The sequence below is a fragment of the Rutidosis leptorrhynchoides genome, chromosome 3 (assembly GCF_046630445.1).
Source record: "Rutidosis leptorrhynchoides isolate AG116_Rl617_1_P2 chromosome 3, CSIRO_AGI_Rlap_v1, whole genome shotgun sequence".
NCBI lineage: Eukaryota > Viridiplantae > Streptophyta > Magnoliopsida > Asterales > Asteraceae > Rutidosis > Rutidosis leptorrhynchoides.
Window position 1 is genome coordinate 191,027,830 of NC_092335.1, and position 17,104 is coordinate 191,044,933.

General features: G+C 33.5%; 1 protein-coding gene across 1 annotated transcript in view; it reads left to right on the forward strand.

The window, feature by feature from the left end:
* Positions 1–2,870: 2,870 nt before the first annotated feature.
* The window catches only part of LOC139900711 (uncharacterized), a 74,966-nt gene continuing 60,732 nt past the window's right edge, over positions 2,871–17,104 (forward strand). Inside the window, exon 1 of the mRNA XM_071883471.1 lies at positions 2,871–2,934. Coding sequence (XP_071739572.1) covers positions 2,871–2,934 — 64 coding nt within the window. The remainder of the gene's footprint in view (positions 2,935–17,104) is intronic.

Sequence of the window (17,104 nt, forward strand, 5' to 3'; positions counted from 1 at the left end):
TGTAGATATCATAGGCTAATTGTATCTAGATCTTCGGATAATCGTATGCGAATGTGACTAACTAAATGAGAATCGAATCTGTAAATTGCACACGATTTTGTACTTTGTGAATTTTGTGTATTGTTTGAGCATGTATTCTTCTGGAAAATGAAACTTAACATGATATGTGACTTATTGTTAGTTTATTTCAATCTCTGAAATCTTATGCATTGGGCACAATAGAGTCGTACTTTATGTGAATTCTGATTTGAGCTGAAAACTGAATGTTCAACTTGCACGAATAAACTGTACCAATTGGCTAAACAAAACTGGCTATATTTTTTATATGTATTATTTTGATTTGTCCTTGAACCATGGCCACTGGTCTTGTATCAATTGCATGTTCCTAACTCCGGTTATAGCCAAAATGAAATCAGTGCGCGGTCAGAAACTGACTTGGCAAACCTCAAATGTATCCCTTATGATTCCTGACTTTTAATTGTCGTATGAGTCCCTGTCCAGACTTTTTGGAATCAATTTTTAGTATATTTATGATCTGGAGTTTGTCATATTTACTTGAATTTTTTACTATGAGATAATGTGCTAAGTATGTAACGTGTTCATAAATTTTGTGCATGACGATAAACTGAAATTGTGAAAATGATCATTCATGACCTAAAACGTATTTTTTGACTTAGGTTTGACATGTTGACCAATATTTGACATGAACCTACTGATGTTAACTTTAGTTAACCGCATTGACCAAGTTTGACTTTCGGTTTGACTTCGGTTGACTTTGTTTGACTTGCATGAGATAGTTGACTTTTACTTTGAAACGCGTCAAATCGAGCAATAAGACAACGTACACTATGAAACCACACTTATATAAGATACATATATTGACCAACCTACATACGTATACTTAGGTTACATTACTCGGGTCTAAACCGTACAAGTCATTTGTCTTTCATTCCGAGCTTTATTCAAAGGTGAGTCTACAGTCCCGCTTTTTACATGTTTTCAGGGATGAGAATACACGCTGTTATATTTACATTTTCAATTACTTTTATATTGACATGAGTACTACACATATGCATAATGAGTTTGTTCAAAAAGCCTCTAGCTTGAATACTTTTAATACCATCGGTGTAAGCACAATTTAGATGGACGGATCCGTTAGGTTGACAACCTCACCCACTATAAAAGCAGTGGCACGTTTACTTTGAACATTAAATACATTTGAACAAGTGTATAACATTTTACGAGGTAAGGTCGGGTGTAGTGGTTTCTATACTCGGGTCATTGCTAGTATTCAGGTGCTCGGTTTATGCAAGCGATAGAATCTCGTGGTCAAGGAAATCAAACTATTTTTCTGATAACTGTTTTTCAGATACTGTTACATTATTTTAAACCTGTAGATTCACCTACATTATTTGTTGACCTGTTTTTGCGTGTTGTTATTCTCAGGTCCTTAAGAGGTATGCTTCCGCTGTGTTTGCTGCATGACTGGCCGTGGAGTCAGCATTTGATTTTAAAGAACATTATTTACTTTCGCATTTAAAACTTTTATAACTGTTTAAATACTGTTAGCTTGTGGTTACGATTACAACAGTGTTTCTATTTTGGGATTATTGGCTTATGTTTTTGAAAGTTAATATTTTAAATAAAATTAAATGCGATTGCTTTAAACGTCTCATATAGAGGGCGTAACTGTTAACTATGGGACCGGAATTAACATGCCGTCAGATGGTAATTTGGCGGGGTGTTATAGTTGGTATCAGAGCTAACGGTTCGTAGGGAAACTAGGACTTGCATTAGTGTGTCTGATTTGGTCATTAGGATGCCTTGATGAGTCTAGACTACGACCGGAACTTAGTCATTACATGAGTACTTTATGACTAACGTTATTTACTTGACTAATCTGTTTTGTTTGTGTTCTTGTACTATGAGTTAGATGTCACAGGATTCAGGAAGCAGTGACAGCGACTCTAGTGTGGCTGAGGTGAATGCTCCAGCCCCAGTGCCAGCACCTGCTCCGCATCGGATACCTAACCATCCCGTGAACCTTTATGCATTGAATTTGGTTCATACTAACCGTAACAGGGATATTGTTGATCGTGTTAATGCTTTGAGCGATATTTCTAGGACATATCCGCACCCCGATGATCTTGAGAGAATGGAGGAAAGAGTCACGGGTATAAATACTTATACGTACGAGGCTGAAGCGAGGTTCGTTGAGATGGCGAGATTGATAGCAGCCTTAACTGCCAGGGTTGCTGCGTTAGAGGCGGAACGTAATAGGCCGAGGAATGATGGACCTGCCTTCCGTACCCGACAGAAGAGGAAGTGAAGGGTTGTTGACCATGAGCTTCTTTTCCTTTTTCATCCGCCATACATTCTTTATATAAGACTTACCGGGTGTTATAAACCGGGCTATTAGCACATTATGTTTATTGTTTGGTTTACTACTTTAGAATTTGGTTTATCACTCTTGGATTTTATTTATATTAATGGTGGATTATGCTATTAGTAACTATTATCTTTTATTGCATGCGGTAATATTCTATATTTAGTAACTTTGTATGATCATAATACTTGTGTTATGCTATACTACTACTATTGCCATTAATGTTACTACTTAGTGTTACTACTATCACTACTATCACTACATGACACTAGTACCACTACTACTACTACTACCATTAGTGTTACTACTAACACTACTAACACTACTATCACTACTTACACTACTTCTCACTACTAGCGAATCTTTTCGTACTATTATTTACTAGTCTTCAACACTCGTTGCTAGTATATTTTTAATAACTGTTTTTCATTGATCTTACCTCGATGTATCGTTTGTATAGAAGGAGGTCATGTTTACTACTGAAATGCTCGAGGCTCAATTGGAAGAACTCGTTAACCAGCATGTGACGGAAGCTCTTATAGCTGCAGGTTTTGATTGCACGATTGAGAAATACTGTCCCCGACGAGAGCGAATAAGATGGGAAAATGAACTTCTGAACTTAAGGGTCATTGGAACTGATAATGCTAAAAATGAACATATATTTCATAGCATTATCCCTCAAGAAAGACAAGCTTTTAGTTGCAATTGTTCTATTTACAAGTGATATTCGTTTAAATATTAAAAGGTGAAGACAAAAGGCAGATTCGACGAATTAAAGACGCAAACGACCAAAAAGTTAAAAAGTACAAAGTACAATCAAAGAGGTTCAAATTATTGATGAGAAACGTCTCAAAAGTACAAGAGTACGAGCCGCAAAACTCAAAGTTCAAATTATTAAATCGTACAAAAGGACGTTCGAAAATTTGGAACCGGGATCAAAGTCAACTCTCAACGCGCGACGCAACGGACCAAAAATTACAAGTCAACTGTGCACAAGAATATAATATAATATATAATTAATTATATATATTATTATATATTATAATTAAAAGCCGCCCACGTTTTGGATCTTTTATGTGAGCTGTATTTCATACCTCCGTACTCGCGGAGTTCTAAAGAGCAAAAGCTCCGCACTCGCGAAGCTGCACAGTAAATTGTGGGCCTATAAAAGCCATCGAATTCTGCACGAAAAAACACACCTTTTTCTAATCTATCTCTTACTCTCTACGATATATATATATATATATATATATATATATATATATATATATATATATATATATATATATATATATATATATATATAATTTATAATTTTAATTTTAATTTAATAATAATAAGGGTATGTTAGCGAATGTTGTAAGTGTGTAAGTCGAAATTCTGTCCGTGTAACGCTACGCTATTATTAATCATTGTAAGTTATGTTCAACCTTTTTAAATTAATGTCTCGTAGCTAAGTTATTATTATGCTTATTTAACGCCGAAGTAATCGTAATGTTGGGCTAAATATTAAAATTGGGTAATTGGGCTTTGTACCATAATTGGGGTTTGGATAAAAGAACGACACTTGTGGAAATTAGACTATGGGCTATTAATGGGTTTTATATTAACTAAACGATACCTTGTTAAATTAATATAAAGGTTATAATTTGACGTATCTATAAATAACCACCTACGCTTAATCGGGTACGGTGGGCGGGATATCTATAAATACCAATAATTGTTCATTTTACCGGACACGGAACTGGATTAATAGTTAATAGACTTGTTGAAACAGGGGTGGATTACATTCAAGGGTAATTGGTGTAATTGTTAACAAAGTAGTAAAACCTTGGACTACACGCAGTCGATAACCTGGTGTATTCATTAAACAAAGTATTAAGACCTTGTTACAATTCGAATCCCCAATTAGTTGGAATATTTGACTTCGGGTATAAGGATAATTTGACGAAGACTCTCGCACTTTATATTTATGACTGATGGACTATTATGGACAAAACTGTATGGACATATTGAATAATCCAGGACAAAGGACAATTAACCCATGGTAATAAACTAAAATCAACACGTCGAACATCATGATTATGGAAGTTTAAATAAGCATAATTCCTTTATTTCATATTTAATTGCACTTTTAATTATCGCACTTTAATTTATTGTCATTTTAATTATTGCACTTTTTAATTATCGCAATTTTATTTATTGTCATTTTATTTATCACACTTTAATTATTGTTATTTACTTTACGCTTTAAATTAAGTCTTTTATATATTTAATATTTTACATTAGGTTTTAACTGCGGCTTAAGTTTTTAAATCGACAAACCGGTCATTAAATGGTAAAAACTCCCTTTTATAATAATAATAATACTTCTTATATTTATATATATATATTTATATACAAATATAGTTTTTAAAAATATAGCGTTAAACTTGGCTAGTTCCCTGTGGACGAACCGGACTTACTAAAAACTACACTACTGTACGATTAGGTACACTGCCTATAAGTGTTGTAGCAAGGTTCAGGTATTTCTACTCTATAAATAAATAAATAACTTGTGTAAAATTGTATAGTATTTAATAGTATTTCATAGTAAAATATTATAGTATTTAGTACCCCTTCGCTTTAACATCAGGAACTGACATTGCTAGTTACACTAATCGATTTCGGGAGCTATCGTTGCTCTGCCCACATTTGGTCTCATCAACGGAAAGAGCAATCGAGAGGTACATGTCAGGATTGCCGATGAAAGTGTTTGGTTTTGTCCTTTCCCATCAACCAAAGACAATACTCGGAGTCATCAACATGGCGATAAACAGGATGAAGCAAGTTAGCCGATCGGAAGGAAAAGAGATGCCTGTTACAGGAAACGAAGTAAATGGAAAAAGAAAATGAAGTGAGAACATAGTTGGAAGTCTCGCACAGAACCGAGGTGAGAGGCAAGGGATGCCCCGTAACTTTGAGAAGGGATCTTCATCCAACACGAATTACAAGGGAAAATTACCACTGTGTGGAAGATGCGGAAAGCACCATCGTGGGGAATGCAAAGTGCTGGTTTGCACCAAGTGTAAGAAGTTTGGTCATTTGTCAAAAGATTGCAAGGTTAATCTCAACGGCAACACCAACAACAACAGCACTGCAAGCAACGCGAACAATGCTAATGGTGGTAAGAACTGTTATGGTTATGGACAGTCGGGTCATTTCAAGAAGGACTGGCCTAAGAACAACAATGGGAATGCTCGAGGAAGGGCGTTCAACATCAATTCTGCGGAAGCTCGCGATGATCCAAAGCTAGTCACGGGCACGTTTTCACTTGATGATCAACTTGTTTATGTTTTGTTTGATACTGGTGCCCATAGGAGTTTTATATCTAAGGATATTTGTCACAATGTTAAGAAACCTGTTTCTCCCCTAGATAACGTGTATTCCATAAAACTAGGAAATGGTAACTTGAAGAGAGCTGATAAGATTTATCGTGATTGTACCTTGATGTTAGAGGGTAAGCCTTTTAGCATTGATGTGATACCTATTAAACTGGAAAGTTTTGACCTTGTGGTTGGAATGGACTGGTTAGCTAATAACAAAGCCGAGGTGGTCTGTGACCTAAATGCTATTCGTATTCCTATTGCTGACGGTGAACCTATGATGATTTATGGTGAAAAGAATGGATCACAATTACATCTCATTAACTGCTTGAAAGTCCAGAAGTATGTGAGAAAGGGATGTATCGCATTCTTGGCTCATGTAAGCCAAATTGTACCAGAAGAAAGGAGACTTTAAGATGTTCCTATAGTTAAGGAATTTGATAAGGCTAAAAATGAACACATATTTTACAGCATTATTTCCCAAGAAAGACAAGATTTTAGTTGATATTGTTCGATTTACAAGCACTATTCGTTTAAATATTAAAAAGTGAAGATAAAAGGCAGATTCGACAAATTGAAGACGGAAAGGTCCAAAAAGCTAAAAAGTACAAGATTCAATCAAAAAGGTTCAAATTATTGATGAGGAACGTCTCAAAATAACAAGAGTACAAGTTACAAGACGCAAAGTACGCGATTTAAAATAATACGCGAAGACGTCCGAAAATCCGGAACCGGGACCTGAGCCTAGAAGAAACGCCCGACGTAACGGACCAAAAATATCTACTCAACTATGCATATAAATATAATATAATATATAAATAATTATTAAAATTATTTATATATTTATATTATTTATTTATTATGTCGGCAAGCTAGAAAACAAATGATCCTGAGCTGGAAATCACGGCCATGCGAGTCGCATGGCCTAATGCCCAAACTCATGCGACTCGCATGAGTACCTTTTCCAGGCCACCTTCTATTTAAAGCGACTTCGTGATCCGTTTTTAAAACACAGAAAATATATCTCTCTCTCTCTCATATATACGATATATATATATATATAATTTATATTTTAATTTTAATTTTAATTTTAATTCTAATAATAAGGGTATGTTAGCGAATGTTGTAAGGGTATAAGTCGAAATTCTGTCCGTGTAACGCTACGCTATTTTTAATCATTGTAAGTTATGTTCAACCTTTTTATATTAATGTCTCGTAGCTAAGTTATTATTATGCTTATTTAAAACGAAGTAATCATGATGTTGGGCTAATTACTAAAATTGAGTAATTGGGCTTTGTACCATAATTGGGGTTTGGACAAAAGAACGACACTTGTGGAAATTAGACTATGGGCTATTAATGGGCTTTATATTTGTTTAACTAAATGATGGTTTGTTAATGTTAATATAAAGATTTACAATTGGGCGTCCTTATAAATTACCATATACACTCGATCGGACACGATGGGCGGGGTATTTATATGTACGAATAATCGTTCATTTAACCGGACACGGGAATGGATTAATAGCCACTAGAATAATTAAAACAGGGGTGAAATTACATTCAAGGGTAATTGGTGTAATTGTAAACAAAGTAGTAAAACCTTGGTTTACACGCAGTCGATAACCTGGTGTATTCATTAAACAAAGTATTAAAACCTTGTTACAATTCGAATCCCCAATTAGTTGGAATATTTAACTTCGGGTATAAGGATAATTTGACGAGGACACTCGCACTTTATATTTATGACTGATGGACTGTTATGGACAAAAACCAGACGGACATATTAAATAATCCAGGACAAAGGACAATTAACCCATGGGCATAAAACTAAAATCAACACGTCAAACATCATGATTACGGAAGTTTAAATAAGCATAATTCTTTTATTTCATATTTAATTTCCTTTATTTTATATTTAATTGCACTTCTAATTATCGCACTTTTATTTATTGTTATTTAATCGCACTTTTAATTATCGTACTTTTTAATTATCGTAAGTTTATTTTATCGCACTTTTATTATTCGCAATTTCATTATCGTTATTTACTTTACGCTTTAATTTAAGTCTTGTATTTATTTTATATTTTACATTAGGTTTTAACTGCGACTAAAGTTTTAAAATCGACAAACCGGTCATTAAACGGTAAAAACCCCCCTTTATAATAATAATATTACTTATATATATGTTTGTATTTTTATAAAAGTAAACTAATATAGCGTTGAGCTTTGTTTAAAGATTTCCCTGTGGAACGAACCGGACTTACTAAAAACTACACTACTGTACGATTAGGTACACTGCCTATAAGTGTTGTAGCAAGGTTTAAGTATATCCATTCTATAAATAAATAAATATCTTGTGTAAAATTGTATCGTATTTAATAGTGTTTTCTGCTAAAATTAATAACTATTTTATATACACCTCGCATAACATCAAGTATTTTTGGCGCCGCTGCCGGGGAATCGCCGAAGCGAAACGTCAAAATATTTATAAAATTTTTTTAAGTTTTAATTAGTTTTTTTTATAAATATATATTTTTGTTTAAATTTTGAAAAATATAAAAAAATTAAAAATTTTATAAAACCGAAAAAAAAAAAATATTTTAAAATCTATTTTTAAGTTTTTCTTTTATATTTATAAAATTATAAGTATTTTTATTTTTTTTTAGTTTTAAAATTAAGTTTTTATTTAAATTGTATATTTATTTTATTTTAAAACAGAAAAGGAAAATAAATATTAAAAAAAATTACGTGACCTGTCATAATTGACCTGTCAACTGAACCAGTCCAGCAAGGCCATGCGACTCGCATGACCTGCTGCCTTGTCCCATGCGACTCGCATGGTAAGCCCAGACAGGCCACAAACTTACCCTAATTCCGCATTTATTACGGGTATTATTTAATTAATATTATCTAAACCCTAGTTTTTATTAATTATTATATTTAAGTTTTAGTTTAATTAATTTTTATTACTTATAATTATTTTTTATATTTTATAAACTTAATACTTTTATTATATAAAATATAAAAACAATATTTTTATAATAAACTAATAATTTTTATTAACTTTTTATAACTTTTATATTTTATACTTTTTAATCGTTTTAGCGTAATTTTTATATTTTCTTCGGTCGTACTTAGTTTTTAGTCTAGTTTTTTGTCGTAGTTTTATTTTTACTTCTAGAATTTTTAGGATTGCCGTAAAATCCCTTAAGTGCTTATTCCTTAAATTAAGTATTAGGTGCTTTAGAATTTTGCGACGCCATTTTTCGTGCTACTTTCTTATTTTCTTATTTTTCGACGCTTTTACCTATGTATCAATTACAATTCCAATTAGTGATCTCCATTTGCAATTTTAATTTTAAGATAATAGTCGTTATAAGGATCGATTAGTTGAGTGTTTTAAAAATGTTACAAGCTACTCTTCGCCTTTTTCATTTTTCGACACTTTTTGACGCGCAATCTATTTCTTCCTTATTTCTCGACATTCTAGTTATAGGACATAGAATTTTTTCTACTTCTTATCTAAATTTCTTAAAATTACGAAAATTTATTTTAAGTGGTTAAATTAATAGACATCAAAATTTTCTGGTTCGTAGTAATAGTTGGATTTGTACGTGGACCGGGTTATTGGAGCCAAACAGTCCTCAATTATATTGAGACCAAACGAATCCTGCCCCTCTGCTTCATCTTTTGGCTATTCGAAACGTGGGCAAAATCAGAAAAGTCTATTGATTGGATAACTTATTATAATTTTTCTTTCCTTTTAAAAACTAATAGGATATTCAGTGAATGCACCGAGCAAGACGTTCACCACCTTTTGTACGTTCACCACCTGTAACTAGATCAAGACATTTAGCAAATATAACCGCCGTTGATTTTTCTTTAGAATCGTCATCTAGTCAACCAAGTACTTCAGTTCAAATTTCCGATAATCCATTTTTTGAACCCAACCTCACAATTGAGAATCCAGAGAATATTCAGGAACGGTTCATAGATCCTGAACCATTAAACTTTCCTCCGGAACCACCAATCATTCAAACAGAGATTGTTGAGGAACGAACCATTAAATCAGAATCATCTAGTGATACCGATTCAACAAATTCAATTATGGAGAATCTGGAACCTCTAAGTATGGAAGACCGAATGAGAGCTAAACGCACTGGCCAAGGTCACGCAATTACTCATCCAGACATTAATGCGCCAGATTATGAAATCAAAGGACAAATTTTACACATGGTGACTAATCAATGCCAATTTAGTGGTGCGCCGAAGGAAGATCCAAATGAACATCTACGTACCTTTAATAGGATCTGCACACTATTTAAAATCCGAGAAGTGGAGGATGAACAGATATATCTCATGTTATTTCCCTGGACTTTAAAGGGAGAAGCCAAAGATTGGTTGGAATCGTTACCTGAAGGGGCGATTGATACATGGGATGTTTTAGTTGACAAATTTCTTAAACAATTCTTTCCTGCATCTAAAGCCGTAAGACTTCAAGCAGAAATTGTTACGTTCACACAGAAACCAAATGAAACTCTATATGAGGCGTGGACAAGATATGGAAAGTTGTTAAGAGGATGTCCGCAACATGGTTTAGACACCTGTCAAATAGTACAAATATTCTACCAAGGATGCGACATCACTACAAGGAAAGACATAGATATAGCAGCTGGTGGTTCTATTATGAAGAAAACCGAAACTGATGCTTACAAAATTATTGATAACACTGCTTCCCACTCACATGAGTGGCACCAAGAAAAAGATATCGTTAGATCATCTAAAGCAGCTAGAGCCGATTCTAGCCATGACTTAGATTCCATTTCCGCAAAGATAGATGCTGTGGAGAGACGAATGGAAAAGATGACTAAAGATATTCACTCAATACGAATTAGTTGTGAGCAGTGTGGAGGACCACATTTGACAAAAGATTGTCTCAGTATTGAATTAACAATGGAACAAAGAGAGAATATTTCATACATAAACCAAAGGCCTGGAAATAATTATCAGAATAATTATCAACCGCCAAGACCGATTTACAATCAAAACCAGAATTATAACCGAAATATTCCATACAACAACCAACAAGGTCCTAGCAATCAACAAGTATCCAATAATACTTATAATCAGCAAAGACCTAATTTTCAAAACAAACCACCACAACAAACTGATGATAAAAAGCCGAATTTAGAAGATATGATGACGAAGCTAGTTGAAACTCAAACGCAGTTTTTCACATCTCAAAAACAAACTAATGAACAAAATGCTCAAGCATTTAGAAATCAACAAGCTTCTATTCAAAATCTGGAACAAGAAGTAAGTAACCTAGCAAGATTAATAGGTGAAAGAAAACCGGGAAGTCTACCTAGTGATACAAATGCTAACCCCCGGAATGAAACAGCTAAAGCTATTACCACAAGAAGTGGTACAACACTTAAACCACCTGAAATACCTGTAACTTCTGATGAAACTATTCCTACTCCACAAGAACCACAACCTGATCAAGATAAGGAAAAAGAACCGGTAGTTGAAAAGGATAATGAAGATAACACAGTTAAGGATAAACCTTATGTTAAACCATACCAACCACCACTTCCTTACCCGAGTAAAATGAAGAAAGAAAAACTTGAAGCCGAGCAATCCAAATTCTTGGATATGTTTAAACAGATAAATGTAAATCTTCCTTTCATTGATGTGATTTCAGGAATGCCTAGATATGCTAAATTCTTGAAAGATCTAATCTCAAATAGAAAGAAAATGGAAGAACTCTCGGCTGTTACTATGAATGCTAATTGTTCAGCAGTGCTGTTGAATAAGATACCAGAAAAATTATCTGATCCAGGAAGTTTCACAATTCCATGTTTTCTGGGTAGTCTTAGTTCAATAGAAGCATTGGCAGACTTAGGTGCTAGTATAAATCTAATGCCGTATTCACTATACGCTAAACTAGACCTTGGAGAATTGAAACCAACCAGAATAAGCATACAACTAGCCGATAGATCAATAAAATATCCTAGAGGGATAATGGAGAACATGCTAGTTAAAGTTGGTACTTTAGTATTTCCAGTAGATTTTGTTGTTTTGGACATGGAAGAAGATTCTCAAGTTCCTCTTATATTAGGAAGACCATTCTTAAACACGGCTAAAGCAATGATAGACGTGTTCGGTAAGAAACTGACCCTAAGTATAGAGGATGAGAGTGTTACCTTTTCAGTTGATAGAGCAATGCAACAACCACAATCTGCAGATGATACATGTTATTATATTCAAACTATAGATGCACATGCAGAATTATTAGAAGAATTTCCAGAATTACAAGGAACAGGAGAATGTTCTTTAGGAGAAGGTAATGAACCAATTGATGAAGCTGAAATGTTAGCTACACTTATAGCTAATGGATATGAACCAACAACAGAAGAAATTCAAATGCTAAAAGAAGAAGACAGATATCGATATAAATCATCGATAGAAGAACCTCCGAAATTAGAGTTAAAGCCACTTCCAAACCATTTGGAATACGCTTATTTACATGGTGAATCTGAATTACCTGTAATAATATCGTCTTCTCTTACTGAAAATGAGAAATCACAACTCATTTCTGTGTTGAAAGCTCATAAACCAGCCATTGCATGGAAGATTCATGATATTAAAGGAATAAGTCCTTCGTATTGCACACATAAAATCCTTATGGAAGAAGGTCATAAAACGTATGTGCAACGCCAACGAAGACTAAATCCTAATATGCAAGATGTAGTTAAGAAAGAGATTATTAAACTGCTAGATGCAGGTTTAATTTATCCAATCTCTGATAGTCCATGGGTAAGCCCAGTTCAATGCGTACCTAAGAAGGGTGGCATGACTGTCATCACAAATGAGAAAAATGAGCTTATTCCTACTAGGACTGTAACAGGATGGCGTGTATGTATTGATTATAGAAAATTAAATGACGCCACCAGAAAAGATCACTTTCCCTTACCTTTCATTGATCAAATGTTGGAAAGATTAGCCGGAAATAGTTACTATTGTTTTCTAGATGGATTTTCCGGATATTTTCAAATTCCAATAGCACCTGAGGACCAAGAGAAAACCACATTCACGTGCCCTTATGGTACTTTTGCTTACAAAAGAATGCCATTTGGACTTTGCAACGCCCCTGCAACCTTTCAAAGGTGTATGATGGCGATTTTTCACGACATGATAGAAGAATGCATGGAAGTATTCATGGATGACTTTTCAGTCTTCGGTGATACATTTAAATCATGTCTAGTTAATCTGAAACGAATGCTAATTAGATGCGAAAAATCAAATCTAGTACTTAATTGGGAGAAATGTCATTTCATGGTTAAAGAAGGCATCGTTCTTGGACATAAAATTTCAAAAGAAGGAATTGAAGTGGATAGAGCTAAAGTAGATGTAATTGCTAAACTTCCACATCCCACCAATGTTAGAGGAGTTAGGAGTTTTCTAGGGCATGCCGGTTTTTACCGACGTTTCATAAAAGATTTTTCTAAAATTGCCACTCCTATGAATAAACTCCTAGAAAAGGATGCGCCATTCATCTTTTCAGATGAATGTATCAAATCTTTTAATATTCTTAAAGAAAAACTCACTAATGCGCTGATCATGATAACACCAAATTGGAATCTACCATTTGAACTAATGTGCGATGCAAGTGATTTTGCAATGGGAGCCGTTTTAGGACAAAGGATTGAAAAACGATTTCAACCTATATATTATGCTAGTAAGACATTACAAGGAGCACAAACGAACTATACAACTACTGAAAAAGAACTCCTTGCTATTGTCTTTGCTTTTGACAAATTTCGATCATATCTCGTTCTAGCAAAAACGGTGGTCTATACCGACCATTCTGCTCTTAGATACCTATTTTCAAAACAAGATGCTAAACCAAGATTAATCCGTTGGATCTTACTCTTACAAGAGTTTGATATTGAAATCCGAGATAAAAAAGGAGCAGAAAATCTCGCCGCTGATCATCTTTCTCGTCTTGAAAATCCCGAATTAGAAATTCTGAATGAATCAGCCATACAAGACAACTTTCCTGATGAATATCTATTGAAGATAGATTATAAAGAAATTCCATGGTTTGCAGACTATGCAAACTACTTAGTTTGTGGATTCCTTGAAAAAGGATTATCGTACCAAAGACGAAAGAAATTCTTCAGTGATATAAAACACTATTTCTGGGAAGATCTACATCTGTTTAAAAGTTGTCCCGATGGAATAATACGCCGATGTGTATTTGGAGATGAAGCTAGTAAAATTTTAAACCATTGTCACACAGGACCAACAGGAGGGCATTATGGGCCTCAACTAACAGCAAGAAAAGTTTATGAAGCTGGATTCTATTGGCCTACAATTTACAAAGACGCACACCTTCTTTGCAAATCCTGTGATGCATGTCAAAGGGCCGGAAAAATAAGTCAACGTGATGAAATGCCACAAAATGTCATCCAAGTATGTGAAGTATTTGACATTTGGGGTATTGACTTTATGGGTCCATTTCCAAAATCTCATAATAATCTATATATACTCGTAGCCATTGATTATGTATCTAAATGGGCGGAAGCACAAGCTCTCCCAACTAACGATGCACGAGTTGTAGTCAACTTTTTAAAACGTCTTTTTGCAAGGTTTGGAACACAGAAAGCTTTAATAAGTGATCGGGGTACTCATTTCTGTAATAATCAACTTGAGAAAGTTCTTAAAAGATATGGAGTAACTCATAAAATCTCCACCGCATATCATCCACAAACAAGTGGACAAGTTGAAAATACCAACCGGGCTTTAAAACGTATTCTAGAGAAAACCGTAGGATCAAATCCGAAGGAATGGTCCATTAAATTGGAGGATGCACTCTGGGCTTTTAGAACAGCCTACAAAACTCCAATTGGAACCACACCTTTTAGACTTGTTTATGGAAAAGCATGTCATCTTCCAGTAGAAATTGAACACAAAGCATTTTAGGCTTTGAAGACATGTAATCTTGATTTACATGAAGCCGGACGTCTACGATTAAGTCAACTAAATGAATTAGAAGAATTAAGACATGAAGCATACGAAAATTCGTTGATCTATAAAGAAAGAACGAAGAAATGGCATGATAAAAGAATCAGAAGTTCAAAAGAATTTAAAGAAGGAGACAGAGTTCTTCTTTTCAATTCACGATTCAAGCTATTTCCTGGAAAATTGAAATCAAGATGGTCTGGACCATTCATAGTCAAAAGAGTTTTCCCATACGGAACGATAGAATTAATAAATTCAAATGGGATTGAATTTAAAGTTAATGGTCACAGAGTTAAACATTACATACATGGTCCGATGGAAGTCGACAACGAAGTTAATCACAATTTCAACACCACAGCTAACTAAGTGTGGGGAGAATCAAGTCTTTAAAGGATAATATGTATTTCTGTTAAAGTTAGATTGTCTGTTTTCGTGTAGTTCTCGAAAATGGAACTCGAATGGTCTTTCCCTAGCAGACCCTAAAGAACTAGTCTTCTCCCCCCATTCTGAATTTTTATTTTTTTTAGGTTTTTACAAAATGAAGACTGCCTGTGAACTAAACCATGGTCTAATGCTACACGCTTTGATCACTAAACGTAATAATGACATACTACCGAGTGAAATAGTATCAGTAATCAGAGAAAGAATGGACGGAGTTAGAAAAGAATCCAGATGCGAAGATAATAAGTTACAATTTGGTAAAGGAAAATCAAAATCCGCAGCAAAAAGAAGAGCACGACACCTAGAAAGATGTCACAAATGCGGAAAATGGTCACATGGAGGTAAATGTTCAAATAATCAAACCTATTCAAATACCGAATTTGTTACTTTATGCAGAGACGGACCGTTCATATGTTTAGAAGAAAAGACACTGAATGCTCGAGGTTACGCTTATGTAGCAATGGAAAACCAATTAAACCGACTATCTTATGAATGGAATAGATCATATAACTAAGAAATCTATTTCACAGGTATGTCTGTACAGTTTTTATTTTTATTTTTATTTTTAACCTTTTGATAATAAACGCTAATTTGTTCGCTAAAAAGTATTAAATTGGTATTGAATAAAATTAGGTTTGGCGACCGAAATTATTGATATCATTCAAAAATTTATTACATCACTGCGAAATTTAACGTTTATTCTTAAGGTATAAATATCTTTAATCAATTAACCCAAAATATTTCAAAAATTCGTCATGAGTCAAATTAGGTCTTGGAACCGAAATTACTTTACCGAAAAGAGGGGCGCATATTTTTGATAATATTTGATTGATTAAAGTGGGATAAAAAGCCAAAAAGATTTTTAATTTTATTTTTACCATATTTTTAAAATTAATATAAATCTTAAATTAATATTGTAAACTTTGTAAAAACAATATATTTAAAATTGTAAATATTTGAAAAATTAATATAAGTTTGGTGTGAATTTATAATATGAATTTTTAATATAAGTTTGGTGTGAATTTATAATATGAATTTTTAATATAAGTTTGGTGTGAATTTATAATATGAATTTTTAATTTTATGCATTTCAAATTTTAAGTTTGGTGTGATTTTTTTTAATATTAATTTTGAATTTTATATTTAAATTGTGTGAATTTAAAAACAAAAATTTACTCTATCTCATTAAGTTAAAAATATGATTTTTAAAATTCGTCGTAAGTTGAAGACTAGGTCTTTGAACCGAAATTGCTTTACCCGATGGCGGGACGAGAATTTTTATTATCATTATTTTTAAGCTTATTGATTTAAAGTATGCCAAAAAAAAAAAAAAAATTAAAAAATCCAAAAATCTAAGCTTTTAAAACAATCGCTTGAAAATGACAAAATTTTAAAATTTTGTCGAGGGACGGACTAGGGCATCGTCCCGAAACGACCTCGTCTTAAAAAGAAACAAAATTTTTAAAATTTTATTAATTCTATGTTTTAAAAGTATAAGGTTTTATATATAAAAAAAAAAAAAAAAAAAAAAAATTAAAATCCTGGATTTTCACCCCATGCGACTCGCATGGGGGTATGCAAAAATCCATGCGACTCGCATGGAACAAAAAAACTGGTCAGGATCATAAAACTCAGCGCGCTGCTTATTCTGTCACAATACACACACATACACGAAAACCTCTCAAAACTCTCTCAATTTTTCACCAATTTTTACCAAATTACTTGCAAAACTTCACAATAATCATGCGTAGATTCAGTAGGCTCAACCCCTTCAGGAACACGGTAAAGATTTCACCCCTAATCTCTTTAAATTCGAATTATTGTGTTCTTGAGCTATAAATTTTATATTTTGATTTTGTTAAATTCTAGTGTAATTAGACTT